The 13,340-nt window shown below is 46.2% G+C and overlaps 1 protein-coding gene across 1 annotated transcript in view; it reads left to right on the plus strand.

Moving 5' to 3' along the window:
- Positions 1 to 209: 209 nt before the first annotated feature.
- The window catches only part of LOC104032017 (ubiquitin-conjugating enzyme E2 E1-like), a 45,815-nt gene continuing 32,684 nt past the window's right edge, over positions 210 to 13,340 (plus strand). Inside the window, 6 exon segments of the mRNA XM_075705190.1 lie at positions 210 to 389; positions 516 to 552; positions 1,103 to 1,167; positions 2,549 to 2,563; positions 2,565 to 2,728; positions 4,885 to 4,935. Coding sequence (XP_075561305.1) covers positions 210 to 389; positions 516 to 552; positions 1,103 to 1,167; positions 2,549 to 2,563; positions 2,565 to 2,728; positions 4,885 to 4,935 — 512 coding nt within the window.

A 13,340-nucleotide genomic window follows, 5' to 3' on the forward strand; every position in this document is an offset into this window, starting at 1 on the left:
AAGCGCCTCGCAAATACGACCTGAACGCCGCTGCGCCTTGCCCGCAGACGGGGTCCCCATCAAGGGACTCCGGGGGGGAAAAAAAAAAATAAAAATCCATAACACTTTTACCTTTGGAAAATTGAAGGGGCGGGGGGGGGAGGGGGGTGTCGTGCTGTAGCTGCCAAGCCCCGAGCCCAGGATTTTGTTTTCTCTCCCAGCATGCGTTGATGACATCACGAAGTACCCCTTCTTTGTGTGTCAGTGATGTCACCAAGTGCAGTGTGGGGGACAATGGAATCCTGAACTCCGGGCGAGGGCGAGTGGGAAGCGGCTGCTCCTGCTGCTGGTTCAGGGCTGAGCCGGGGGAGGGAAGGGAAGACACAGCTGCTGCTTTAGGGCTGAAACAGGTGAGAGACGGGAAAGCTGCCGGGGATTCCTTTTGGCTTGCTTGGGGCGGGGGGGCTTTGGGCTGAGCTCTTTTTTGGTTTTTTTTTTTTTCCTCTTTTCCCCTTATTGCTTTCTAACTGAGACAGGTGAGAAGTTGCTGCTGCGGCCTGAGGGACAAAGCAGGTGAGGCAGGGGAGAAGCTTTGGGGTTGAAACAGTTGTAAGAATAGGAGGAAAGCAAGCAGCACCCCACCCCACCCCCCGCCAAGCCTAATAACCCCCTCCCAGCCTTAAAAAAGCAGCCCCGGGAGCTTGCCCCCTCTCCCAGCCACCTGCCTCGACCGCGTCCCTGTGGGGCTCTCGCACGGAAGCAGAAAGCGGAGCCGGCGAGGGCGTCTATCCCTCCCCCCTTGACACCCCCGCACCTTACTTCCCAGAGGGTCTCCATTAAAAACTCACGACCCCCCTCCAAGCGCCCCTTTCTGCCTTCCCCAGCACCCGCCGGAGGAGGGGATGGGGGGAACTGTGGCTGCCGGGATCCCCCCCTCCAGCCCCGGAGCGGGGGCTCCACCGCCTGCCCCCCCCCCCCCCGCGGCCCCCGCTCCGTGCGAGGCGGCGGCGGGAGGCGCCCCGGCCCCGCCGCCCCCCAGCCCCGCTCGGCGGTGGGGGGGGCAGCCAGGGAAGCCATTGCCTGTTTAATAGTTGCTGTTGCAGCACTTCCGCTTCTCTCCCAGCGAGAGAGACACGAGTGGCCAGGCCCAGCCGCACCGAGGAGGAGCAGCCAGACACAAAGGGAGAGGTAGGGGGACGGGGCACCCCCCGCCGCCCTCCCCGCCGGCCCCGGGGGCAGGGGCGAGGGGCAGGGCCGGCCGCGGCCCGGCGATGGGGCGGGAGGCGGCGGAGCCGGCGGGGCAGGGGGATCGCGCCCGGGGCTGTCAGGTACCGCTGTCCCCCCGGCCCCTCGCCGCCCGGCCCTGCGGGCCCGCGGCCGGGGGAGCTCGGCCGGGCCCCGCTGCCCCCGGCTCTCGCCCGGCGGAGGGGCGGCAGCGGGGGCGGCCCGGCGGGGGCCGGGGAGCTCCCCGGGGGCCGGTGGCCCTGGGAGGGAGGCGGCCCTGTGCCGGCCCTCCGGCCCGCTGCCGCCCCGCCGCCGCTCGCCCCGGGCCCGCGGCTGCCCCCCTCGCTGCCACCCTAACTCTCCCGGGGTGCCCTGCCAGCCCCCCCCATCCCTCCCGACGCCTTCTCGCCCCTCTCGGGTGCGGAGCTGCCCTCGGTAGCCCACCGTGCTCGCCCTCCTCCCGTGTGCCCCCGAGGTGCCCGCATGAAAGCGGGCTGCCTCCCCCCGGCACCCCGCTGCCCCCCGCCCTGCCACCGGCCTCCCCAGGGCCTCCACTCTCACCCCTTGTAGGCCCTGGCCCTTCTTTTCCTCTCTCCTCCCCCCCACCCCTCCAGCACAGACCCTCTGTTCCCTTCCCCTTTTGCTGGCGTGCCCCTCGGTGCGGCGGGCCTCGGTGGGTCCCCTCCGTGCACCCCACTTCCCTGCCTAACTGTTCCCCTTCACCCCCCCCCCCCGCCGCCTGCCCTGCTCCCAACACCCGATCCAGCAGGCGGGGGTTATCCAGCAGGCAGGGGTTCCCCCGCCACAGGTCACAGATCCTCCTTTGGGCTCTCCCCGCTGTTGCCAGTGATGCCCCACTTCCATTTTAGTGCTGGCGACGGTCACCCCCCCAGCCCTGTCCCTTCCCGCCTCCCCCACGTGCCTCCCGGGAACCCAAGGGACCGGAGCTGTTCCATTTTTATCTCCTACCCCCCTAGGCTGGATAGTGGTGGGTGGTGATGGCTCCTCTTGTGTGTGCAGTTTGGGGGAGATTAGAAAGAATTGCTTTGAGCTTTCCTGATCCTCGCAGTCGTCCTTGTTCCAGTCTCTTCTCCTCTCATTTTGCACTTAGCTTTCTGAGAGGAAGCTTTAAAAGTCCCTTTCCCCCTGCTCCTCTGTGTTATTAGTGCAGGGGGAGGTTACTGCTCCTCCTGCTTCGACTGTAGAGCCTGAAGAGGAGAGGGAGACACGAGAACCCTTTAAAAGGAGCATGACCCAAACACAGAGTGAGATTGTCAGTGGCCTTTCTCTGTGTGTGTTTGTGTTCACTGTTTGTTCCCCACGCCCCATGGTGTCTCCTCTCCAGGTTGGGGTGTGTGGTGGGGGGGGTCGCTATGTCGGATGACGATTCGAGGGCCAGCACCAGCTCCTCCTCATCTTCATCCTCCAACCAACAGACAGAGAAAGAGACAAGCACGCCTAAGAAGAAGGAAAGCAAAGTCAGCATGAGTAAAAACTCTAAGCTGCTATCTACCAGTGCCAAGAGGTGAGGCTGCAGTCAGTTTTCTCACTGATTCGCTGCATCTTCTCTCCTTCCTCATTTTATTTTGCTCCGTTCCCCCACTGCTCCCTTGCTGCTCCCATTCCTCATCTCTAGCCCTTATGCTCAACCTTTCCACATGAAGCTGCCATTATCTCACTTTTTTCAGTGTCTCAGCGCAGCGAGTGTCTGCCCAACTTCACTGCTCCCTGGTGTCTCTTTCTGCTTCTTTCTCTGTTCCATCCCAAATATTTTCCTGTCTTTTCTTCCTCCGGGCTGTTATTCTGTCCCTCAATTATTTCCACTGTCTTTTCCTTTTTGCTTATTAGCATCAGTTAGAGATGGTATAGGATTGGCATGTAGGACCTTAGTTCCTTCTCTGCTACTGGAAGCTATATGGTCCTGAGTAAGGCATTGCATTTCAATGTCAGTTTCCTTCTCTGTAGGTTGGCATTGATCTAGAGTGGCTTTTTTATTTCCCGGGCTGCCTTGGGGATTAATTAATGTTTGTGAAGAGTTTTGAGTTTGCTTGCACTGGGGGAGTGCACTGCAGTGCAAGTGGTGTAATATAGCCCCAAATCTTTTCCACCAAATATATTACTGTTTTTCTGTCTCCTCATCACTTGTATTGAATTTTCTGTGTGTGGTTGGATGTTGACTAGAATAAATAATCCACAGCAGGTCCACTTGTGGACATTCTGCTCTAAAATAGTCTTTGCTCACAGCACAGAGTGGGTTGGGTTTTTTTGAGAATGAAATCATTTTTATTCCAGAATAATGTCTACATGGGAGAGAGATGCCTGCATAGAATAGTAATTCCAGAACAGCTACGTCAGTCAGTTTTCATCACCTGGACAGACTCTTGGAGCCACTCAGTTTTTTAAAAAGATAAATTGTTACCCTTTCTTACTTATTCTGTGTTTCACCTGAATTCAGCACCATCCTGTTCCAGGGAGCTAAGCTGACAAATGGAAGTTTTCAAGCAAACTTGCAGTACTTCAGTAAGAATAATAAACCATCTCACTGAACAGCTTTGCCAGGCAGCACAGAGAGGTTGTATCTGTAGGTGTCAAAAGTGACGGGGGTTTTATGCAAATGGCCTGTCGTCGCAACTAAGTTCTCTGTGGCTTTGTAGAATTTAGGCAGTTTGGTTATTCCAGATCTCCACTCAGCAGGTTTCCATGGCAAACTGACATAGATAGTGGCAAGCGGTGTTTACATGTCGTGCCCTTAACTGTTTCAAAAAGAAGATTGTAAACTGCCTAATATGAAAAGGCTGTGGTTCTCATGTATGACAAGTGGAAGAGAGGCAGAAGATGCTGGCTGAGTTTAAAGGAGAAGGGAGGCAGACTGAGTGCTGGGTGGGGAAATCTGGAGGGGAAGCCTGAGTGACAGTAATGGGACTCCAGGGAAGGGGATGATAGCTGGTTGGGCGTTTTGTGGCAAAAGCAGTGTGAGCCCAGAATAGTCTGGGCAGGGAGGACAGGGTGTTGTCTGAACGCAGTGAAGCGAGGGAGCGTCTGGAGTCCTGAGGGAGGGGACATGGGGATGTTGTGTGGCTCTTGAGGGTGAAGAGAGGGGAGAATTGAAGGCGGGGAGGAATGTGCAGGAGCCTCGGAAAGAGATATTCACCTTCCTTTAAGTGTCCTTGGGAATGGCGCAGTTATTCACTCCCTTGGGGCTGGTGGGTTTTTTTTTTTTCAGGATGGTGATGGGAAGCTGGGGGGGAGAGGGGGGGAGCCAATTTGGCAGTGACTGTTTCTCTCAATCCAGCAAGACAAAATTCCTTTTCAGACTGCAGTTTCCTCCTACCACATGGCGCATCACATTTGCAGAGGTTTTCCCTCATTTACAGGCTGGTTGGCAGAGTAAAGCACACAGTCTTTTCCACTGCCCCGTGTGGCTGGCATCTTTATGGGAGCGTACAAGAGTGCACCTGTCTGGGTTCAGTGCACGGTGCCTGTCCGCTTTTCTGACCGTCTCTGTAACACGGTGCCTGTCCTGCTTAGTGTGTTTGGACGGGTGGGAGGCTGCAGCTGAGAGTGCCTCTCTCTTATGTAGTGTTGCAAACTCGCGGTGACAGTATGTCTGTAAGGCGTATGTGTTAACTGCCATCCCACACAGTGACTTACCTTTGTTCCTTCTCGCTTTTATTGCCACAGGATTCAGAAGGAATTGGCTGACATCACCTTAGATCCACCTCCCAACTGCAGGTTGGTGTCGATTCCTTCCCTGAGGAGGGTGGGGGAAGGTGAGGGGCTGAAGTGCGCCTGTGTGTGTTGTAGCTGTCCTCGGAGGCTCTGGATAGAGCGGAGGAATGGCTGTTGAGGTGGCTGACAGTACTTTTGTGAATGCTTGGATGGCATTAAATAGTTTCCAGGTAGGGGGGGCCTCCAGAGATTATATGTGTTTTGATACGAGTTTTCTGTTTGTTTTGGGGATTGTTTTGTTTTGTTGGTTTTTTTTGTTTTAACAATTGCATTTCAATCTGTTATACAACTTTGTGTGTATGTTTCTGAAACTAGCCTATAAAGGAGAGTGTGAAAACTTTCTCCTTGTTTGTTTTTTTCTGGTTTATAAATCTAATGCCTGACTGCACTAATCTTATATAAATAAGAGTCCTGCCAAGGAGGCAGAGAATAGTAAAATGCTACGAGCTTTTTAGCTCAGAGAGTTCTGTTGTGAACAGTAACTTACAGTGGAAGAGAAGCGTGAATTCACCACTCAGTGGGTGCCCTACAGGAGCACATGTGTTGGCTGATGAAATAACAAGCAGGGATATTCTGTTGCCCGTTATAGAGCAGCTTGTTTTTAAGTATGTTTTAGAAACTTGTACCGTTTGTTTAAAACATCCAGCAGGTTGATTTGGTTCATTGCATGGTGGCCCGAGCCTCTTTGCATTTGGAGAGGAGGCAGTAGGTAGTGTAACATCTTTGGTTGTGCTTGTTCGTTCGAGAGGAAAGTGGCTTTCTATCTGGTCTGTGTTCTCTGTAGTTGCCAAAGCACAATTCTGTTCCTGTCTCCTCTTACTGTGGCTGAGGCTTAAGGCCTTTTGGTGTTGGTAATAGCAGAAATCAGAGAAAATTCTGTTTATAACTAACTATTTAAGTTGGTCTTTTTAGTATTGAGTTGCCACCCGCAAACGCACATGAACCTTTTTATTGAAGCTTTTTGCCACTGTTAGTCTGCAGGGTGGCATTAGCACAAAAGTTAGCCTGACAGGTCCAGAGCCACTCTTGGTACCAGTCCCAAGGATCATCATTAATGAAAGGAGGGATGGGATGAAGCACGTGAGTAGAGGTCTAGGCTGATACTAAGATTTTTGTGCTGTTTGGAAGATAACCGATGAGCTTGGAAATCTTTAGCTGTTGGCAGTATTGGTTTAGTGACAATAATGACTACCTGAATATTACAAGAGCTTCCAGCTCTCGGGCTGGAGGTGTCTGTCCTGTCTCTGTCCTGGCTTTGTGTCAGGATGAAGTCCACATGTTTTCCTTTCCTCCTCCCACCATACATAACTTGATTTTCATGGGAAAGAAACCCAGAAGCACAGCTCAGAAAGGTGCTATGACTTGCTCTCTAGATAACTGAGTCTGGATGATCAAGCTGCTGGGACTGCAGTCTGAACTTCACAAATCTATCCAAAAGTTGTGCTAGTATGAGTATGTCAGATTGTGGGTTTTATCTGAAGGTTTGTATAAATAATATTAGAACCCAAATTTGTTCGTGTTTCAATTGGCATCATTCACAGGTAAAGACGAGCTAGCAGAGTACCTGTCAAAATAGAATATGGTTTTGATTTTTCTTTTTTTAATTGCATAGACCACTGAGGATAATGCACTTCAAGGCCCACATAGTAAGTTTGTGTTGTTTCAGCCTTTATAAATATTTCTAATGGTAAAAATTCGTTCACAGTACAAGTAGTGATGATTAATCTTCACCCATAATGCAATTACAAGTATTCTGCATTCCTTCCGACCTTCAAATGAGTGACACTGAAGACTGGCAACTCTTGCAAATAATACATGAAACTGATGTAATTGTTACTGTTTCTTAATGTGTTGATAGGTAGGAAAATGTGAATGGAGGGGTTTGTGTGTGTGCGTGTGACCAAAGGAGTTTTGGTATTGCTCATCTTGGGGTGAAGTCATCCTATTTCAGTAAAGGTAGTGCTGAGAGTGAAGGAGAACATTTCTGCTTATGGCTAACGAGGTTCCAACTGCACAGTCAAGCACTGGGAGTTTGCTTCTGTAGCATCTGGATTGTAGAAGGGTAGGCAGGTGCTGACTGCCACAACAGTGAGATGAGTTTCAGCTATCGCAGTTACAGGGGAAGTTCACCTTTATGGAAAAAGAAATAGAAATAGTCAATTTGAGAGCGTGAGGAGATTAAGCAAGTGAGAAACTCTAGTTGCTGCATGATGTTTAAGGTTGCCAAGCCTTGTTCTGGGGAAGTCTGCTAACAGTGTCACTGCTTTCCTTTTTTTTTTTTCTTTTTCTTTTTCTTTTTTTCCTTTGTATGAACATTACTAGCATGCTGTGAGGGAGGTATTAAATAAATAGTTCCAGAACTTAGTTTCAGTTTCCTGCCTTCATGACTTTGCTTATCCTCACCTTTCCTCTGACCTCCAGCCCCTCCTCTCTCTGCTGCCTTTGTGCTCTACAGGCTTTTTTCAGGGGTCATTGGGCGGGGGGTGGGGGGCAGTCCTTTCCTTTTAGGCATCTCACTCTCTCCTGCAAGACTAATCTCAAAACTTACATATTCAGGGAGCTATATACGATACTAGGTACTACCTGTTCTGCTGTCAACTTTAGGGGAGCCAAAGTCTCAGAAGTCACGTTTGAAAATGTGCATCCGAAACTGTATCCGGTGTTACGTTGGAAATGTCATAGTCTTTTTTCTACTGGACACTTGTTCTTATACCCCTCACCACTGCCGTTGTATTCTCCCCTGTTCTGTGCCATGCCCCGTGTTTGATAGGAGTTCATCGTTGGCTATGCTTTAATTTTTGGTCTTGTTGCAAAGTGCTGTTCTTCTTCCAGTCGTATTGCAGTAATGGAAGTTCAAGATATTTAACACATCCCAGAGCAGCTCTGCATATTGAAAGAAAAAGTTTTAGGTTGTAAATGATTTTTAGTAAGAACTGTTTTATTTTTCTTCTTATAAAACACCACATATAAGATGCAATTACAAATAATGAAAACCATTTGATATTTCAAACAAAATAGCTTAAAACCAAATGAGTTTCATTTTTATTTTTGTAGCTTGCAGTGACTGTATTTTCATGTGTGTAACCCACAGATCATCTGTTTAAAAAAAAAAAACAAAACACCAAACCGAAAACCAGACCCCAAACACACTCAACGCCCTGTGATTGAGCAGCTCTGTGGGTTTTACGCATATGTGGGTAATATGAGGGGAAGTTTATCCCAGGACTTCCTCTCCCCTCAGTAGTTTCCTTGGTTCTGGTTTTCCATAGCTTGCCTGTGTCCCCCAAATGCTTACCCGTGCTTGTCTCTCATTAACTGCTTCATCATCACATGTAGTCCCTTTGCCCCTCATGTCTCCCCAGGCTGTGATTGTGATTTTACACAGGCTAGTATGGTTACTTGTATGGAGGTGCAGAATATGTGCATGGAAATGCAGTATATGTTTGGCCTGCATTCAGAAAGTAGATTTTTGGACTTGAAGAGATTTTCTAAGAAGATATATTTAATAGGCTTTACAAATTTGTGGGTTCCTGATGGAGGCAACGCTGTCCTCATAAGTGTCCTAGTGTAGTATGTGTAGCGTTTGGCTACTTCTGGGTGGTTCTTACCCGCTTCGTCGTTTTCAGTAGGCTGGTGCTCTAGAGGTCTTTAATTTCCTGTTGTCTGCAAGACAATTTGACTTCTGATATTAATACTGAGTTATGAAACTTGTGGCTTTCAAGTTCAAAAGGTGGTTAGTGGTTAATCCGAATTGGAGAATAACTGTTTGGACCTGAAGTATTTAAAGTCTTTTGAGAGGGCACCTGGTGATTTCTTCTCCTACTTTGTATTGTATCAGAAAGTTATAACTCTTGTTTTAGAACTCAAAGAAGGTACCTAGAGACTTTGGACTTTTGGTCTTCTCCATATGTTGGTGATAGAGGAGTATGCCGTGTCTGTGCATTGGGTCGTGGAAGTCTGTGCCGCGACTGGCTGCAGGTGTCAAAATACGGTTCCCTCTTGCTGCATAGGCAGACCTGATCTTTGTTTGTAGATAACACTTGTATTGTGCCAAAGCTTTCCTTCTGTCACTGTGACAAGGTTTCTAAAGCTTTAACAGAAGTTAATTAAAGCTTTAAGTACTGTTTATTCTCTTTATGTCATTTCTTTGACCTCTGTGTCTAAGCGTCTCCTGGTAGTAAATATGCTAATTGCTGTGAGGTTATGAAATAAATGTTTTTCCACATTTTAGGGATGGGGAGTTGCAGCTCGCAAAAAACAAGTGACTTGTCCAAGGTCACGCAGGAAGTCTGTGGCAAAGTGGAAAAATGAATGTAAATCTCCTTTGTTTCTGGTGAACTTGCAGCTGAGCTGTTCTGCTGGAGCTTTGTGCATCGGTTGCGTTATGAGCCAGGCTTTGAATTTGTGCTTTATTGGGTGTCTGGTATTGACTGTATGTAAGCATGGTAATTTAATGTTATTTTTCCCATCTGTGTAGAGGGACCAAAATGGATATTAACTAGAATTAATGGGTTTTAATCTCTCTTACCCAAACTGAAACAAGTTTGTCTCCACATGGCTCGTTTAAGTCCATATAGGCAAGACCAGCTGTTATTTAAACAAAAATAATTTTCAAATCTTTACTGAATGAGGCATTTGCCTGCAAGGCCTACCATTGCTTCAGAGTGAAATGCTATCACAAATTCATTATTTAAATAATAATAAAATACAGTTGTGTTTCCTGGCTCCTTCAGCCCAGTTTTTGTCAATTCACACAATAAGGACCAGATCTCCCTGAGAGTCTTGTGAAAGCTAACTGTCAGCACTTAATAAATATATGTCTCAGTATAGATGGTGGGGAGAAGTGTTCCTCACTATAACGTGTAGAATATTCATAGTTTTCAAAACTTTGCAACGTGGAATTAAGATTTCTTGGCTAGAGAGAAGCCTGCAGAAAATGTGTGGCTCAAAGGCTGTTTTGAACTCAGTAGTTTCATATTATAATTAATATATTTCATCTACATACCATGCAAGTCTGGCATTTGATTACATTTGTTTTTATGGTGCTTGTAATTTTTTGCCAATGTATTTTTCTCAATACCTCCAACTCCAATAATGTTTTAAGTACTTCTGCTTTTGAATCTAGCGTATTATCTAAGGATGGACTGTCACTGTTAAACTATAATATTGGTGGTGTTTTTATTATTTCCATGCCTGGAATAGTCCTTCCTGAACATAGCCATTTTCTAGCATAAACTTCCTGGTCTTAAATTTTGTAATTAAAAATCTTAAGTTCAGTAAGATCTTTTTTTTTTTTTTTTTAATGTGCACACTCAAATTATTAGAGCAAGAATGACACAAATGCTGGGATTTACTTCCTTGTAGAAATAAAAAATGCCGATCACTTAATGAAAATTATCAGCTTGCAAAAGTGGTTTTAGCACTTGCCCCCCTTCCCCCTGCCCCCCCTGAAACTGGAGTGTTTTCTGTGAGAAGTTTCCAGCCGTAGGATAGGAAGGACCTTCATAATTAGTGCTGCGTGTAGTTGAAAAATATCTTTTGTCATATAAACTACCAGTGGTTCAGCATTCCCTCCCCCCTTTGTTTGGCACATGATCCCTGGAGAAATAACTCTTCCTTTTGAAATGGTGTATTAACCAATTTAGAGATCCTCCGCAGCTGTGTATGGTCTAGCTTGCAAACCATAAAAATAATACCATTTCTACACTCGGTGAATTTGAAGTATGTGTAGGTAGCAGCTCCTGCAGGCAAAGTCCTCTGCCTGACGTACTGAGACAATAGCTGCACAGGAGCAGCTTCTTTACTGTGGATTGATTAGTTAATATTACAGGAATTCACCTTTCTGAAGATATTCCTGGTTTTATTTATTCGCTCCCGTTAAAAATCAGAAACGTTTTGATGGCCAGGCTGCTCGGACGCTGTGGCAGGAGCTGGCTGATGCTGTGGTAGATTTTGTTTGGCACGTCCTGGCTCCGTAATTCCCAAATGAACTGCATTCTGTGCTCTTGCATGCCAAACATAGGAACGATGAATCTTGAGAGTGGCTGTGAAATTGTATCATGGCTAGGAACAAAGAGGATTGAAATCCTTTCTGTGCACACTCTCTTGTATACCACTTAATTTTATCGTTTGACTTTCAGCTTTGCTGCCCTTGGAGGGCACTGTGCAACTGTGTTTATGATGCTGCGTTTATGTTTTATCTGACAAATTGTAATATTTCCTCGTGGTTATGCAGTTTTTAATTTGGTTTTGTTTCAGTTGTATTCCAGCTCTTTCTGTCTAGATTTTTGTATTAGAAATGTGTATAGCAGCAGGTTACATGTCTGGTTTTGTTTTAAGAAATATTCATTTTTTATATATATATATATGATACTTTATAGACATAAATGGGAAACACTGTGTGGAGTCTTTATACTTTAAGGGCTTGAATCTGTCTTGGTTTTTTATATGAAGACAAAATTATCCATGGAGAACTGGCTAGTCTAGGGGATTGAGAAGGTGATAGGGGATGGTTTTGTGTTTGAGGATTTCAACAAGGGCAGGTTGCTAGTGACTGACAGTTTTGTGGTTTCTGACGAACGGGTTGGTCTTGAGAGCCGATAAGATGCCATCTGACAAGACATTAACTTTGGCCCCGCTGTCAAAGGGGGTTATGCTGGGAATGGAAACAGAGCTCACCTGCACCAGTATGAGTTATGCCAATGGATTAAGGTTATTGATGAGTTAGTGAATAGCGAAACTTCTGCAGCCTCTGCCTGCGCTCTTCTGTAACTGGACATGACAGACCAGCCTTCCATACAGCACCTCTCTAAAAGTATTTAATGTACTAAACAAAAAGAAGATATTTTATGTGAACGGGTTAAGAGATTACTGCACATCTGTGCAGACTTGCTCATCACATGCAAAGTTAAGGGCTATGCTTTCACCACCAAAGAAAGTGCTTTAAACTAAGTTAAATTAATGATGTAATTTAGTCATTATAGTAGAATCTTGCCAATCTGTACACTTATTTGAATGAAATAAGTTTATGCCTATTTTTCCCTCTGAGGCTTAACAGTGGAGGTCTAAATACTGACTTCATTATTTTACAAGACGAACTAGAGAACATGTATTGTCAAGTACTATAAATAAACTAAAACTGTCAAAATAAACACTGTACACTCTGGAAATCGGAGGGGTGTTCCTGTTTCTCTTGCCAGTTTGCAAATTTCAGTAACATGCAATTGGTCTTCCAAGGTATTTGTGGAGAGTGTAATGGTTAATACAGTGCATTTAATACATATTTTCTGTGCATGAGGGGCTAATTGACATTACCAGGAGAATATATCACAGATCTGTATGCTTAACTTGCAACATCCAATATGCAATGTTCTTTTCTTTATTAACCTGGACTCCCTGGGATGGGAGGTGGGGGAGAAAAGGAGAGGGGGGCATGCAGATTGTAGCTCAGAGCAGATGCAGTGTTTGATTCCCCACACTCCCTCCAGTCTCTTCCATGATTTCACAACTGAAAATATAGATCAGGTAAGGTTAAGTTGAGCTGTTTGGAGAACTGGGTCCAGGCCAAGTTTTGGCAGTTCATTTGTTTAAGAGAAAATACAAAGTAATTGGATTAAAGAGGCTGTACGATTAATGGTGTAGAGTCCTGTTAAATGTCTTTGCTTCTGTATTTCTGTGAATCGGTACAGAATTGAGGGCTTGATTCCTCCAAAGGCTTCACCTTTTAGAGTCAAAAGTCAGTGTAAACCAAATCAGCATTTTAGTTAGGTGTATTTTGCACTTTCTTTGTATCAGTGTAGTGATTATTTAAGAGATTAGAGAATTGCATTTCTCATCTTTCCCTGTGGAGCTGCTGGACTTGCTGGAAGCACGGAGAATCTTGAACTGGTACTGAGACTTGTAAAGGTAGTAGTAAATGCTGTGGGCTAGAGGGGAGATGCTTCCTGAGGCAGGTGGACTGCCAATATTTAATGCTAATGGATATCTGAGCAATAGGTTTTTGCCATTGAAGCTAATTCCAGTGTCTTTTAAGAAGAAATCAGGAGAGGGGGTCTTGGGGTCTTTTTTCTTTCCTTCTTTTGATGGCTAGGATCCTACAGAGCATTGCACGCAAGGGTGAAAAGACCCACAATATTAAAAATTAATTCTGAAACTGAAGGTGTTTTTTCACAACAAATGAATTGATGAAAAGAAGAAAAATACTTCTGGTATGGACTCAGAACTTTGTCAGAGTTTTTGGAGACAGCAGCAAAGCTTCAGGGCAGTAGTGATCATTATACAAGGAATCCTGTCAGGGTAACTGTCTCAAAGGTTTTGCATGCAGTTTGAGTATCTTCACTGAAATTTTAAGGTGCTAGTTTAGGTGATAACTGTTATGGATATGTCATATGTTTGAAATTTTCAAGTGG

This window comes from Pelecanus crispus, chromosome 2 (genome assembly GCF_030463565.1).
Source record: "Pelecanus crispus isolate bPelCri1 chromosome 2, bPelCri1.pri, whole genome shotgun sequence".
In the NCBI taxonomy this organism is placed as follows: Eukaryota; Metazoa; Chordata; class Aves; order Pelecaniformes; family Pelecanidae; genus Pelecanus; species Pelecanus crispus.